Source organism: Ustilago hordei (assembly GCF_900519145.1).
Source record: "Ustilago hordei strain Uho2 genome assembly, contig: UHO2_contig_15, whole genome shotgun sequence".
Taxonomy (NCBI): Eukaryota; Fungi; Basidiomycota; class Ustilaginomycetes; order Ustilaginales; family Ustilaginaceae; genus Ustilago; species Ustilago hordei.
This window is the reverse complement of record NW_024545281.1, coordinates 211,216-226,932: the sequence shown is the minus strand read 5'-3', so window position 1 is coordinate 226,932 and position 15,717 is coordinate 211,216. Positions and strand designations below refer to the sequence as shown.

At 54.4% G+C, this 15,717-nt stretch overlaps 3 protein-coding genes and 1 non-coding gene across 4 annotated transcripts; 2 read left to right on the top strand and 2 right to left on the bottom strand.

Moving 5' to 3' along the window:
• Nucleotides 1–131: 131 nt before the first annotated feature.
• On the bottom strand, nt 132–4,298 carry UHO2_05746 (uncharacterized protein; the record flags this gene model as incomplete). Its single annotated transcript, XM_041558645.1, has 1 exon — nt 132–4,298. One exon carries the CDS (start codon nt 4,296–4,298, stop codon nt 132–134), a length of 4,167 nt encoding a protein of 1,388 aa, XP_041414579.1.
• Nucleotides 4,299–4,978: 680 nt separating this feature from the next.
• tRNA-Tyr(GTA) lies at nt 4,979–5,084 on the bottom strand. The gene has a single exon. It is a non-coding gene; the product is annotated as a tRNA-Tyr (tRNA).
• A 1,228-nt stretch (nt 5,085–6,312) lies between these two features.
• UHO2_05745 (uncharacterized protein) lies at nt 6,313–8,538 on the top strand (the record flags this gene model as incomplete). The annotated part of the gene is made up of 1 exon (XM_041558644.1): nt 6,313–8,538. The coding sequence occupies one exon, from the start codon at nt 6,313–6,315 to the stop codon at nt 8,536–8,538; it is 2,226 nt and encodes a 741-aa protein (XP_041414578.1).
• Nucleotides 8,539–9,593: 1,055 nt separating this feature from the next.
• On the top strand, nt 9,594–15,710 carry UHO2_05744 (uncharacterized protein; the record flags this gene model as incomplete). Its single annotated transcript, XM_041558643.1, has 1 exon — nt 9,594–15,710. The coding sequence occupies one exon, from the start codon at nt 9,594–9,596 to the stop codon at nt 15,708–15,710; it is 6,117 nt and encodes a 2,038-aa protein (XP_041414577.1).
• Between the last annotated feature and the right edge of the window lie 7 nt (nt 15,711–15,717).

The following is a 15,717-nucleotide window of genomic DNA, read 5'->3' as shown; positions in this document are numbered from 1 at the left end:
GCAACGACACAGCACAGCACGACATTTGAAAACAAGACATCCCTGATAATATTAGACGGTGACTATAATGACAATGAAGCATTGCCTATGAACCTTGTTGATGGTGTATGCCAAGCAGGCCTTCTGGATCCTCACTTGTACGACTGCATACTAGACTCGGAGGCAGAAGCGTGGATAGCAACCGCCTCGGCCTGAGCCTTAGCAGCAGCCTTTCTCCTCGCATACGCCGCAACCTGAGCCCCCCAATCAAACGGACTATCCGGAACTGGCGTTGCATCTCCCATCCCCAGCGAAGCATGTGAAGCCTTTGGTGTACTTTTCCTGCTCGTCGAGTCGCAATGCGCTGAACGAGACTCTAGTAGTGCAGTCGAACCAGCATCTTCAGGCACAGACTCCAACGCTGTCGGTTCAAAGGAAAAGTCATCCGATAGTCTCGGCTGCGAATCATCGCCATCGAACGAATTCCAAGTTGAACAAGAGGCAACAGATGGGGATCGCGCTTGCAAACTCTGCAATGCTCGAGCACGCGCCAGGTCAAGAGAGGAGAGCGATCCTCGAGGCACAGCTTGGTCTTCAGAGAAGCTGTCACCGGGACCAAAGACGCCTTGTTGCGCTGCGGGGTCGAGGTCGAGTGGTGAGCCGAGAGCTAAGGCAGGCTCTGCTAATGGCTCTGATTCTGGTTCTGGTTCTGGTTCTGGTTCTGGCTGGTATACAAACGCGCTATCAGCGGCGGTGGGAGGGAGAGGAGAGCGATGACGTTGCTCACGAACAACTTTGCGAGAAGAGATTACGTCGCTGAGTTCCGACATGATGCCAGATGAATCCATGGTGTGTCGGTGAGATGCCTTGTCATTGGCTCCTTTCTCCTGGTCTAGCTGGCGTTGACGTTTGGTTTGCTGGATACGTTCAGCACGTGAGATGTTCTTTGCCTCTACGCCTACGCCCAAGCCTGATAGTCGGGCGATCCCAGCGATGCTTTCAAAGACCTGCTCGAGGCCAGGAGGCGGGAGAGAGTTGGGTGATGTAGAACTCAGAAGAAGTTGGGCCAGGTCGCTGTCATCTTCGTCGTCGCTGAGGGCAACATGCTCCAGCGCTTCTGCATCTCGCTCAGACAGGGACGAGAGACGATCGACACGGTTAGCATCGCCTTTCTTATCCTCGTCAGGCTCAAGTGGTGATTCGAGGTCTCGAGCAGCATTCAGCTTGGTCGCTACATCGCTTTCCATGTCGGTGGTGCTCGGGACAGGACTTGGTGACCTGCGCTTCTCCTTGTGTACCAGCTTGACAGTCGCCTCCCACTCGGATGATAGGCTGAGCAGGTCGTCACGCATCGATTCGAGCGTCTTCTCCAGCTGAATGATGCTTGTGGCCTCGTCGACTAGGGCGGATGCCGATGTTGCTTGCTCAGAGCCTGCGTTTTCGTCATTGATGCCGTGAAGACCTGGCGGTACTTTGACACGAATCTCCTCCGCACAGACACGGATCTTGGACTGCAAGGAGCGTAGAGACAACATCATTGTGTGCAGTCGATCTTCGAGTCCAGGATGAGCTACAATAGAGCCTATGCTTGATTCTCCAGCAGGCACTGTCAAGAGGCCGTTTCGTGACTCGGACCGAGAAGCGGCATGCTTGTCGACCGACTTGATCTTGAGAGCGTTGATAAAGTCTGTGCCCATTTCCTTAGCGACCATCTGGGCGGTAGCCTTGTCCTGTTCAGCGAAGGTCGAGGTGAGAGTTGCAATCTCGCAAGAAGCAGCAGTCCAGTACTGGTCGGCAGGCAAGCTGGCACCGTTGGAGAGCATTATGTTGCCATTCGTCGTGAGAGGCAGCGCGAGGACATGAGAAAGCCAACGCCTTCGAGCCCTGTGCATCCACTCGAACTTGGACTTGATGCTGAGCAGTGACAGAGGATCAGCAGGCTCGGTATGTGAGACATTAGCAATCAAAGTGTCCATCTGCGCAAAGATCGAGTTGGGAGGAATGATTGAGCTGCGCTTTGTGGCTCTGGACTGTGGACTGGTAGCAGCCGAGTAGGTCTGAGCGGAAGAACGGGGCGGTGAGAAGGTGGATGATACGATGGACGAGTTTCGCATTGCTGGCGATCGAGTGTCGTACGATGCAGTGGTGAGAGAGGAGTTGGACATGTAGCTGAGACGTTTGGCTGCAGCTGACTCGTTGGGTCCAGATGATGCGGTCGTCTTATCGGGAAGGTAGTTGAAGCGAGGAGATCGATAGACACTCATGTTGCCGGATTCTGAGACGAGGCTGCTGCAACGAGATAAGGAAGATGCCGGGCGCGGCGAGTGCTGCTGCAGCTGGTCTTGAACCGATGCACCGTTCGAGACAAGCGAAAGCCTTTTGCGATGCATCGAAGCTGTTGCCTGCGGACTGTAATCTGGCCGCCAGAATGCATCAGCTGGGCCAGAAAGATCAGGGGAGCATATGCTGCTGCCAAGGTTGCGAGGTGTAGTCGCAAGCCGTCCCTTGCGGTCTTGCTCGAGGTCGGGTGAGTCGTCGGAGAAAGCAGAGGTCTCGCCGTTCGTCCAGGCGAGAGAGAGATCAGCCTGATTTGCGTCCTCCTGCGTACTCGCATCGAGAGCGTAGAGATCGTAAAGCAAAGCAAGCTCTTCTGGATCAGCGAGTATCTGCAAGGAGGCAGTGGAAGTAGTGCAGGCAGCACCGACATCTTGCAATGCTGCAATGACGCTCTTGCGCAGCTCGAGGATCCTGTGCGGTGCGGATATGCCAGAAGCCAGAGCTGCTGTGCTCTGCTCGGCGAGAAGCTTCTGCGTCAGGTCGAGGTCAGCTTCGATGTTGGAGATGGCTGGAGATGCACGACCTGAAGGACGGTCAAAGGGTGATGCTCGGCCGTTGGAGAGGGTAAGCGAAAGAGGGCGTTGGGTATGTCGTTTGATAGTAGGTGCACCGATGCCCCCGCCCGAGAGGGTGCGGGTGAGCTTAGCTGTAGGAGGCAAGATCGGTGCAGCCATGGAACGGCGTTGTCGAGAGGGAGAAGGAGAGTGACTGGTGGCAGCTTCAATTCTGGAGATGGGCGGAAGAGGATGGGTGAGCTTGTATCCGCGCGATACAATCTCGACCTCCTGGATGGCGCTGATGGCTTTGTTAATGGATAGGTCGAATTGCTGCGCTGCGCGGATCAAGTTGGAAACGTTTTTGAGGGCAGAGCGTCGGATCGCTTCCCTGTGGGACTGGCGAGGTTCATTGGAAGTGGAAAGATTGCGGAGTGAAGCAGCAGATGTGAGGAGGGCGGGAGAAGCTTGGCGCGAGAGGGAGAAATGGATGCTGTCGTCAGGAGAAGTATGAGTGAGGAAGAGAATGAAAGCCCAGGTGAGACTGGTTATGAGGAGCAAAGTGGAGAACCATGCTTGCCATGACTTGCTTGTTGGGGGAATGAGGAAGATGGCAGCCAAGAAGGCAGCATTGCGAGCTCGACGGCCTTGAGTATCGAGGCGCGGCAGACGCTGATGGTGGACTGCTGTGGAGCTGGAGGCATTCGGCAATATCGAGGCAGGTGCATCGAGGGGCTCGACATAGCACTGCTTGTGGATGGGCAAAGGACTTGGACGTTGTCCCTTGATGTAGCCTCCAGGCCTGGGAGCATCTTTGTAGTAAGCCGGCTGCTGGGTCTCGAAGGGTGGACTTGTTTCGTAGAAGGAGATGGAGAGGCTTGGAGTGAGGAGAAAAGACGAGCAGATGGCGTACTTGAATCTCTCTGCAAAGCTCTTGTCGCGGTGATGCGATTGTTGATCGGTGCTTGTGCTTGTTGGCTGGCTGGGGACCTGTCGATATGGGCCGGTAGACATGGATGCCTCCGATGACTGTTGCATAGCAAAGACATGCGGGGCAATCATGATGACTAGTGGCAGCAGCAAGTGTTGGAGCAAGGCGCGTAATGAAGTTGTAAGTTGCGAGAAGAAGTTGACTTGCTTCTCGGCCTTTGTGATGGAAGGTTGGTTGTCGGACTTTGACGCTGGGCTGTGAGATGTGCGATCGCTGCCGGCGTGCCTGGATGTTGTGGGATGAGCGGTCGCTGGGTTTGTATTAGTGCAAGAGTCGAGGTAGGTTGATCTCGGAGTTATCGTTGATGTTGGTGCAGCGGAATCCTCTGCAGGCCTGGACGCTGATGCAGTTTCGGCGAGGGAAGAGGCATATTGTGACTCTGCGCCAGATGTTGATGCTTCAGACAGATCTCCATCTTGAGGAGCGACATGAGGCTCTTGAACGTCTCGCAGGTATTGATGCAGAGGCGAGCCTGGAAAGACGACTGCTTCCGCCATCCTGGCCGAGTCGTCAAGATAGCGGTCCTTGCCTGTGGCCTCCTGAGCGTGCAACTGTTTATGCCGTCGCGACAGGTGTTGATGTCGCTCGATGACCTTCAGGGATGATGGACGAGGGGGATGCTGGACGAGGAGTGAAAAGATTGCATATCAGATGCAGATACGAGCGAGGAGGAGGAGTGGCGTCAGGAGCTCTGAAAGGCTAGACGAAGCAAAAGGAGGATGGTGGTGGTGGTCATCAAGGAGATTGCTTCTTCGAACAAGACACTTTGACAGATTGGCATGAGTTGTGCTGTGGAGGGAAATGGAAAGCAAGCTGTCTGCTACAGCATCCATCACCTTTGTACAACATCATCTTTGTACAACATCATCTTTGTACAACATTGCCTTTGTACAACATGAGCTTACAAATTGCTCGGACCGAACTGTCCCAAACGAGCCTTAATTCGGGTCCGAGGATCGAGTGAAAGCCTAAGCGAGCCCAATCCAAACGGTGTTAGGTCAGTCAGAGTAACATTACATCCCTGTTTTTGTCCTTTCCAAGTTGCACCTCCCAGACGTGACACGCGTCGACCTTTTTGCATGCTGGATCTCTTTCGCGCTTAGGGGTCTCGCTGTGTGCGCGACAAGCGACAGTCGAAAAAAACAAGTAAAAAAAGAAGCTAAAAAAAAAAATAGCGTCCGGACAGCCGGAATCGAACCGGCGACCTATGGTGCTTTTCTGTTAATACCAGATTAGGGTTTCCAATTACAAACCATCGCTACTTCCAACTGAGCTATGTCCGGTAGGATGCTCCTAAATAATGTTGTAGCATATAGGAAGCGTGGGGTGAGGTACCAAAACTGGAGCTCAATTTCCAGTCGATCATCGAAAGCTCCTGAGCCACAGCTGCGACACCATTCCGAGCTGGGTCGATCGATCGGCGGAGAGGACCAAGAGATGGCAGTGGTCACTGGGATGTGTCAGTTGCAAGTCACTCGGCGAGCGGAGAGCTAAATGTGAATACGGTGACCCTTTTGGCAGGCGATCTGCGATCTCGCACACGCGCACACACACTTGCACAGTCAAATCAATCCAATCAATTCAATTCAATCAATCAATCAATTCAATTCAATTCAATTCAATCCAATCCAATCCAATTCAATCAATCTATTCAATTCAATCAATCAATTCAGCCCAAACCAATTCATTCAATCAATTCAATTCAGTCCAACTCAATCCAATTCAATCCAATCCATCAATCTATCAACCATTTATTATTTCTTTTCCGCTCCTTTATTTCTTCCCTCTCCCTCTCTCTCTCTCTCTCTCTCTCTTTCTCTCGTGCGATTGGTTGACTGTCGAAGGAACGGTAATTGCACTTGCGCATCATCCTTCGCGTTGTCCTTTCCTTGCTGCTGTTTTGTGTGAGTGCATCCGTTGGTGCCTACTTGGATCCTTCTTTCTCGATATGCCTCTTCATCGTCGACACTCTCATCGCTTCCTCATCACCACTGCCACCACATTCTCGACTTGCTCCAGCCGTTTCGCCTTCGCCTTCGCCTTCGTTTTCTTCCATCTTCAACATTTGTCGTTCTTTTTTTTCTTTTCTTTTCTTTTCCTTTTTACGATTGTTCGATCTCCTCACAGTTGGCCAGCTGACGACAAAGGACAAGTGTCCGCCTGATCTCCTTCTCTCAACTTTTACTTCATCCTGAATAGCAAGAGACCTCAATCTAGCTCCTTCAGCTCTCCATCGCCTCGAACTCGTTGGTTCTAATCAGGATAGCAACTGCTGACCTCCCACGACGATCTCGGCAGCATCCCAACCGTTCCGAAGTCCGTGTCAGAACTTTCGATTGGACACGCAAGCCATCTACCTCAGCATCCTCTTCACTTTGACTGCCCACTTTGACTGCCCGCTTTCACTGCCCGCTTCGACTGACAGTCGAACTCGGCGAAACAGGCCGCCCTCCTGGCTAGATTAAGACGACGGCCCTTGCATCTCTTCACGCCCTCCATTCGCTCACGACAATGTCAGAAAAGTCCTCCTTTCTCTCGCCATCCATGTCGCCTTCCTCTTCTTCGTCCGGCGGCAACCCGCCACCGCCTTATGGTTTCCACCACCTCCCTCACTCCCCGACCGGATCACGGTCACCTAGCCGTCCCGGTTCACCACCACATGGCGGCAGCGTCCCCTCTCCTGGCGGCATTCCCGGTACCTTTGTCTTTAATCTTGGCAAGTTCGGCGGCTTCTACATCGTCAGGATACCTCCTTCTCTGCAAAAGGTCCTTACTTTGATTCTGCGCAAATGGAAGACGCTCATCTTTGTTGCGCTCTTCGGTACGCTCGCCGCCTTCGGCTTGTTTGGTGCAATGTCGACAGAGTGGCGCGAGATGACCTACTACCGAGTCGATCCTTACCCTGTCGTTCCAGCCACCCACAAGTCCGCTCCCAGCTCAGCAAGTCCCTTCCATCCACCATCTTCGCCACCCACCACTCCACCCAAATTTGGCGCCTGCCTCGGTCCCAAGCGCCTACCTATCCCTCGTGCTCCTTTGGACGCCTATGATACTCCCGACACACATCCCAAACCGCTCGTCGGAAGCTACGAGGCAGCTGGCATGCACTTTGGCAAATGCATGACCTATCGATCAAGATATGAGATGTACTCGGATGAAGCCCTGAATATCACCTACCGCAAGGACATGTCCCAACTCGAAAAGTACTTTGCCAAAGCAGAAGACTACGATGATGACCCGGACAATGTCAAGCCGCTAAAAAACAAGCCCAGCTCGTCCCAGCTGGACAACAGCACTTCCACCACCACCTCAACAGCCACCAACAGCGATGATACGCCCCAGAAGGAGAACATCGACCCCCTCTACGGTCGACGCAAGCCCGAGGGCATGAGCGAGGGCGAATGGGAAGGTCAGCTCCGTGATCGCTTGTGGCGTGCCAACGTGCTCAGTGAAGAACTCGGTCCCAGCAGCTATCCCGACTGGCGCGCTCTCATGGACGCCTGCTACCAGAAGCGTTTGCATGACCGTGGTATGGCTGGTGGCGTGGATCACTTTGACCCTCACAACCTGCCCACCACCGAAGAACCGCATACCAGCGGAGGTCGTTCGCATGTCTTCACAACCCCGGAAACCAAGCGAACAGCAGTCGTCATGCGATCCTACGAGGGCTATGCCTGGCGCGAGGACGACATGCTCAACATGCGAGCCTTGATCAGCGAGCTTTCGCTCAACAACCCCAACACCCCTTACGATGTCCGCATCTTGGTCGAGGTCAAGTCGCGTCACCTCGCCGTCTTCACCTCCGAATGGGATCGTCTCAATGTGCTTCGATCCAGTGTACCTCGCGAGTTCTGGGGTCTTGTCGAGCTTTGGACGGAAGATGAGATGTGCGCCCTCTACCCAGGCTTACCAGGCAAGTTCCTGAACAACATGTTTGCCCAGACCTCCTACCGATCTTGTCTCATGGCCCTGCAGAAGTTCTACCTCGACCACCAGGAGTATGACTTTGTCTACAACTGGGAGATGGATGTGCGTTACATTGGCAACTACCTCGACTTCTTTGAGGGCATCGAGGACTACTCGCGTAACGAGCCTCTCCATGCCGGTATGGACAAGTACGACACCTGGCTTGTACCCAACGTCACTGCCTCCGAAGACAACTGGCGCGACAACAAGACGCTCACCGTGGGACGCGGACAGGAGGCCGATCTGATCACATTGGGACCCATTTTCGACCCAAGAGGCTCGGGATGGTACTGGGAGTACGACGTGCAAAACTATCCACCAGGACAGAGCACCGACCGTCGAGCTTCGATCGGTACCAACATGCGTATCAGTCGAGGCCTGCTCGAGGCCATGAATGTAGTCAACGCTGAAGCCAAAAAGTCGCTCCACTGTGAAGCATGGCCCACAACGCTGGTATTGCATTCGCAGCTGCCCATGTCGCACGACCACTCATTCTATCCAGAGGCCGGCTTCACTCACAACCTACCACTTCCATTCAAGGGCGTCTTCGTGCCACATCCAGTCTACTTCCGTCACGTATGGGAGCCCGAGGTGCTGCACAACCGAATCAACCGACCAGACTTTTACAAGAAGATCAACGAAAAGGTGATGCGCGATAGCTCCTTCTACTACGATGGCAAGCACAGCAAAGAGGTCTATGTTGGATGGAAGGAGAAGGAGAACGTTTGCCGTGCACCGATGCTCTTGCATCCCATCAAGCAGGTCAACTAGACCTGCCTTGCTCTTGCTCTCTCTCTCCGCTTACGGCATTTCTGTTCTCTTTATTAACGCCTCGTATGCTTGCATCTAAAGCCTTTCCAACCATACCCACAGCATACGAGGCTTTTCGACTGTCGCCATTGACCTCGCGCTTTTGAGACTCGGGGGGGGGGGGGGGAAATGGCGGCATTTGCATCCCCCATCGTTCGTGTTTGGACGGATGGACTTGCTTGTTTGCATTCTTTCAGCCCTTGGGTGCACAAGCGTCAGTCCTGTTGGAACAGCAACAGTATCAGCCTGCCGGACGCTGTACTAGTTCGACTCGCTGTCTTTCTTCGATTCCACATCGGTTCTTCGCTTTGCAGCCTACTTGTTGGCTGGTTTCCCAGCTAATCCATGTAAAACAAGACTTTATCGTCTCCTTGCACCGCAACCGGCGCACGCTCCTTTAGTCTCTATCCCGCTTCCCCTCCCGCATGTAAATACACTCTCAAACGTACGCAAAGAACATTCAAGACGATTCCACCACCTCGAGACTGACATTGCCATCAGCAACGTTTGATGAGATGAGTAGTGTTTGTGCTTGTGTCTGTGTTTGCGAGGGAAAGGCATGGTGAGAAATTGAGGCATTTGTTAGATCACCTTCAAGTGGAGGTTACTGTTTGCCATCATTTTCAGCACATTTTCGCGGCCAATTTATTTTTGATTTTGAGCTTTTGGAGAGAGAAAGGAAGAAGGTCCGTGCGAGACGAATGGTCACTCGACACTGCTCAGCCATTGCTCACCATTGCTCAGCTCTTCACACCATCCTCACTCAATAGCCTTGGAGAGCGGCTTCCGCTCAGTCTGCCTAGCCAATCCTTCAACGGCGGGCACTCTACAGCATCAGCGTTGCACTGCTCCGCATCCCTTCCGCACCGCTTGCTTGACAGTCCAGCTCATGTGCTCAAGCAGATAGGCCCTTTCCAATCAAGCACTCCACCGTCCTATGCAAGATACATCATTCGATTGGAACAAAGCATCCAAATCTGCCGTCCGGCTCGAGAACTCTCGTCCTTCCTTCCACGATGGACGAGGCACTCTCTCTCCAAAAATCAAAGGCGCAGTGGCTCTCCGCTCTCGACGACGCCCTCGACCGATTCCGCACCCTTGTCTCTGAATCTTCTTCGAAAGCTTGGAAGCCAGTCAGCCTTGTTGGCAGCAACCCTGCAACGCCTAGCCTAGCTTCATCCTCTTCCTTCCCATCTGCATCATCGCAGAATGCCGGAGCAGCATCTGCGACGAGAACGGGTGCTGCTAAAAGCAAGCCTCGCGAATCATCCTCTCTGCGCCATGTCGAGTCCATCGAGAATGTAGCTGCCCGCATTCGCTCGACAACCTCATCGCCCAGCAGATCAACAGCAGCAACAGCCTCTATCTCACAATCGCAGCCCTTCAGCCTGGGCCGCTTCCGACCCGACCATGTCGCTGTCCACCGCAGAGGAGCGAAAGGTCCAGACATCTATCGAGCTGTTTCTGAAGTCGCTTACGAAGGCTCTCCTGACCTCACCACCTTCCGCTCTGTCCTTCAAACTCCCGAGACTCGTGCTTCATGGGATCGTCTGGTGCAGTCAGCAGAGCTCGTCGAACAACTCGACCCCATCACACGCATCAACAAGGTCCACTATCGACTCGGTTGGCCAGCTAGCCCGCGCGACGCCATTCTCATCAACAGGACGCTCGCCGACGACTCGACGCTCATAGACATCTCAACCTCACTACCAAGGTCATCAGATGCACCTTCGTATCTTCGTCCAGCTCCACCCTGCGTCAGATCCCACGTCCACCTCATGGCGTGGTGCATACAAGTCATCCCGCCCGACCCTCCAGGCTTGTCTGCCGCCAAACCGACAACATCATCCCCTTCCTCATCCAACTTGCGCTCTTCGCCTACCATTAAGCTCACTGTATTCTGGTCATGGGATCTTCGAGGTGCCTGGATGGGCATGCCCGCCGGTGGTCTCGGCATGCATTTGCCTGAGCTCATCAAGGCGCTCCTGAGCCATGTTCGCAAGAGCGCTGACAAGATTCCTCTTCTCAACGACTATGGCAACTGTGTCGAGTTGCTGTCAAACACTTTCGACCCAACCAGAGACACGCTGGCATCCGAATATGCTATTGTCGTCGAGGATGCAGAAGCACGTCAAGCAGAAGACCGCGCCCAGAAGGACCTCGACACAGTACACTTACTCCGTTCTCGCCGAAAGTTGGCAGCAGCTGTCGAATTCTCTCTTCCTGCCAGTCAAGGGTGGGACGTGAGAGTGGATGTCAAAGGGCAGGCCCCTCCCTCTTCTACTCAATCCGAAGGAGCAGGATCAGACGAGTCTTCTCGCTCATGGCGCACCACTGCTGAGAGGTCACCTCAATCGCAATACACTATCCTCTCCATTCGTCATAAGCAGCTACAGGATGCTGACCAGCTAGTCAGGATCAAAGTGACGATTCAGCGAGTCGTCGCCAGCAGCGACCTTCGCGTCAACGACGCACCAGTCGAGGTCACCCCAGTCGAGCCACGCACAGCTGCGTCTCTAGCTCAACCTTTGCTGGAGGATACAGCAAGCATCTCGGGCATCAGCGTCGCCACCGCCTCGACCGGCAGTGCTGCATCCATCCAGGCCGCCAACCCAGGAAGCGCAGCCAATCCATCGCGCACCGCAACGCCCAACTTGGGATTCGCCAACCAGATCAACTCACAGATTCGCCGCAACTACATCTACTTTACCAGTCTCTTGCAAGAGCCCGAAGCCAAGTGGAAGCCCATCAGTGACACGAAGGGCGTCACTGTGACACAGCTCGACTCGATTGACCCGACATTGGTGGTGTATCGCGCAGAAGCTGCCTTTGTTGGCGTCAGCGTATGGGATCTTTTCTCGACCATCGGCAATCCAGGTGCTCGAGCATATTGGGACAAGACACTCGACGATGCGACGCTATTAACAGATATCAATGAGCTCAGCTCTTTATGGCATACCAAGAGCAAGCCCAGCTGGCCCGTCAGTGCCCGTGACACTGTCGTTATTCAGACAGCATACAAGGCTCCCACCTCCGTCCACATCTTTTCCTTCTCGACCGACGACCGCGCCCAGTTCCCCGCTATTCCTGCAGTCGAGCCGGCTACCATCCGCACTCAAATCGATTTGCGCGCCTTCTCCGTCGAGGCGCTTTCACCGACAACAGTTCACGTCACCATGCTCGAGCAGTCTGATCCGAAGGGCTGGACGAGCAAAACAGCCACACCAGCTGCCATGATCAGTGCTGTCGCTGGTGTCGGCGAATATGCCATAAAGTTCGGCGGTCCTCCCGTCCTCACACGTCTGCTAGGAGCTAAGACAAAAGTGTCAAGATATGATCACGAGAAGGCCACCTTCCGCATCGAGTATGCCGCCGACCCAGTGGCAGAAGACGAGCTAAACGATGCTCCCAATGTTGAATGCGAGATTCGCTGCGATGTCGAAACGTGGGCTACTTCGCTCGATCTAGTCGTCGATCCTCCACCCATCTCCATCTCATGTTTGCGGCGTCACAAGCTCGCCCAAGGTGGTGGCGGTCTCTGGCTCACCATCGAACATGCGGCAGCATCGCTGGAAGATGATGCGGCCCGCATTACCGTTCGACGAGGCACTTCACGTGACAAAGGCACTGTACATGTCAATGGTGCCAGCATCAAGGTCGATGTTGATCAGCTTAACGATGAGCAGGTGCAGCAGCTCAGTCGACAGAAGCGAACAAAGCCTCAACGAGTACCTCTCGACTTGATCAAGCCGATTCGCAAAGCAACGCAAGACTCCACACCGGTCAGCAAGGGAGCTTCCGGTGAGCCTGGCACTCCTGCAGCCTCAAACGAGACCACCATGGAAAAACAGGCGTCTCAAGAGACTCCATCGACTTTGAAGGGTACAGATGCAGCTGAGCAGCCTGGAAGCGTGTCTGCAGCTGCTTCGACCGGCAACGACTCCGCCAAGAGCCGTGAAGGCCGCAGTGACCACCTCGCCAGCTCAGCCACAACACCAATCACCACTGTGCCTTTCTCGGATGAGACGCCACGCCAGCCGATGACATGTGCCCTCGACGTTCTCTTCCTTCTTCGACGCATTCACGCCGAGCGTTCTCCAGATCCTGCTGGGACTCCAGCTGGATGGGGCCTCGTCACCGAGCGCAATGGACTCTACGTCCGAAGGAAGCTGATGGAATCCATCTCAAGCACAGTGCTCGTACAACGCGGCGATAAGGTCCTTCAGGGCTTGTCCGCCGAGGATCTGCTTGATGTGGTCTCAAACCCTCGCAGTCGCAAACAGTGGGATGACAAGATCGACTCCACCACCTTGCTTGAAAGCTACGGCGACGGTTCTTTCACTTCTTTCATCACGACAAAGGCTAGCTTCCCTTTCAGAGGGCGCGCATTCTATCTTGCCAGCTTGACCGCACGCGGGGTCCTACCTTTGAGCTTGTCAGCCACCAGTCCAGGTGAAGCGCCAGTCTCCAGCTCGGCTTCATCATGGTCTGGTCCCGCAGTCTACTTCCACGCATCTGCCTCTTTCCCACAGCAGAACTCGCGCTTTGCTATGGACCGTATCAACCCTGCTGCGCTCCCCTTGGGCAAGGTGCTGATTGACGGATGGATCTTGGAGACGCTCGATCCTTATAGTTCAACAAGTTTCCAGATCCCATCGACACGGTGTACGCATGTCGTGGCTGTCGACTATGCTGGTAGCTTGCCAGTCGCGGTCAACACCATGTGGAATGCCAACTTGCCTCGATCTGTCTTGCTTGTCGAGGAGTACCTTAAAGCAAGAGGTTCGATCCCGTCAGTCAAGACTCCTCCACCATGCCTACAGGTCCTTGGCGATGGAAGGGATGAAGACCAGGGCTTAGTTTGGTCGATGAACGATCCAGGCCGTAAGAACCTGTTCATCTCGACTAGCTTCGACCCTGTCACTTGCATTTATGACGCGATGAGCATGCACAGAGCCACAGCTCAATCCACCACAGAGTCCCTATCCGGCCTTCTGCCCGCAGCAACGATCACCTCAAACGGTAAAGGTCGACCCTCGCGAGTCTCGGACGCGTCAATGACGACAGGCATGGCGGAGAAACTGACACAGGCGATCAACGCTGCACCTGGCACACCGATGCTCGCATCAGCAGCGCCACCTGTCAACTCGAGCGGAGAGCAAGATTCGACTTTGTCACGAGCGACGAGCATGCATTCGATTTCAAGCACTTCAGCGACGAGCACTGCTTCGACCATTCGCCGCCGACCCAGCTCGATTCAAACCGACTCTCGCAATGCGACAGACTTGATCCTCATGGAAGTCGAGATCGAGCTTCGACATTATCACAAGGGGTATGACATTCAGGTATTTTCAGAGTTCGCATCTGGGCAGCCTGCCAAGGTTGATTCGAGTGCTGCTGTTGGACAGGCGGTGGAGAGGCCCGCGACGCCAAGTGGTGCTGGTACTGGCGCTGTTTCCGAGCGTGCACCTGCGAATGGCAAGACGACTAACGGCACGGCGGCTGGGCAGAAGCTTGCAGGCGAAAAAGACGAGGTGTTGTCGCTCAACATGGCATCTGAAACTTGCAAAGTCTTGCCGGTGCAGTTGCGCGTTTACGACCTGCCACCAAGTGCCGTGCTCGCGGCAACACTCGATCCTTCCGCACGCCCACGCAAGCATCTCGTCCGAGTGGTCGTCCCAACGACATGCTTCCTGGATCCAGTTGAAGATCCGCTTACAGGCTTAAAAGCACCCGAGGTGCCAACATGGTACACCTCTTTGCTGGAGAGAGGTGCTGTCCTGCGCGTTGTTGTGAAACCTTTTAAAAGCGAAGGAGCTGACGCCGAAGCAACGGCCGCATCACCAACCAAAGATGCGGCTGCTTTCACGCCCTTCGCTACACCCACAGGCAAAGTGCCTGTTCGAAGTGGAGATGCCAAGTTGGAAATTGTTCATGTCAACCAGACCTCGGCGATGCTGCAAAAGGAGCAGATTGGGGTGGAACCGATGACGCAGCTTAAGCGTGTTGCGCCGCCTCGACCCAAGTCGGGGAGGAAGTCGGGTTCGGATGCTGTTGCGAGTCAAGAAGATGTTCGATTGCCTGCTGCTTTGCGTCGACCTATTGCGACCAGGAAAGAGTTGCTCGCGGCAAACGCTTCTTCGACGAGTAAAGGTGATGACAAGGGAGCTAAATCTGGTGCTAGCTCCGCTGCTGCAAAAACCAGCGCTGGCACAAGTGGCGCTGCACCAGGCGATGCTTCCACTGACAAGACCGCGAAAGGAGGTACCACCCTCGCCCCGTCTTCTTTCTCTACGGGCGCGGGTTCGGCGAACGGGTCGGCCCCAGGTTCAGCTCCCCCTTCTCGAGCAGCGACACCTTCGGCTCCTACCTCAACAGGTGCACAAATCATGAGCATGTTCGGTTCCTACCCTCTCTCTCGTCTTGGAACTGGATCTGCCCTCGCATCATCATTGACGTCGGTCTCGTCAGTAACAGCACGAGGCAGCAGCGTCGCTTCCTCCAGCAGCGCAAAAACGAATGCTGAAGCACTAGCCGCATCTGATCGTGCCAAACATCCCAAGTGTGGCGATACCAAGGACAAGTCAACTGCTGATGGTGGTGGTACTGCCGACAAGCGAGCTGAAGAATCAAAAGCAGCAGAAGTGGTGGCAGAAGCAGCAGCTCAAGCTTCCAACACTATCGCAGAAGCAATAAAGGCCTTGGGGAGATTGTTCAGCTCTCAGACGCAGTTCCGCTTTTCAACACTGGTGCTGGTTGCAGTGACGGCCTTCTTAGTAGGCTGTCTGATGCGATCCTTTGTTGAACCATTGGATTTCGTGCTGGTGCCGACACGACAGAAGCAATTCACTGCTTCCACTGTCGGCATTGAAGAAGTGAAGAAGGGAGCAGGTACACACAAGTTGACAGGCAAACAAAAGGCAGCGACGGCAAAAAACGACTACTTGGGACTAGTAAACAAGATCAAATCCACAGAAGACCTGGCTGAGTTGGGTAAGAAAGTCGGTGTCTACGATCAAGGCAGTGAGAGAGGCATGGTTAGACAGGTGCAATGGACTCAGATGAGGAGGGTTGTGCAGGTGCCTCTGCCAGGTTTCGGGTGGGAGGTGATTGTTGCTGGTGTGCGAAGATGAGCGTAAG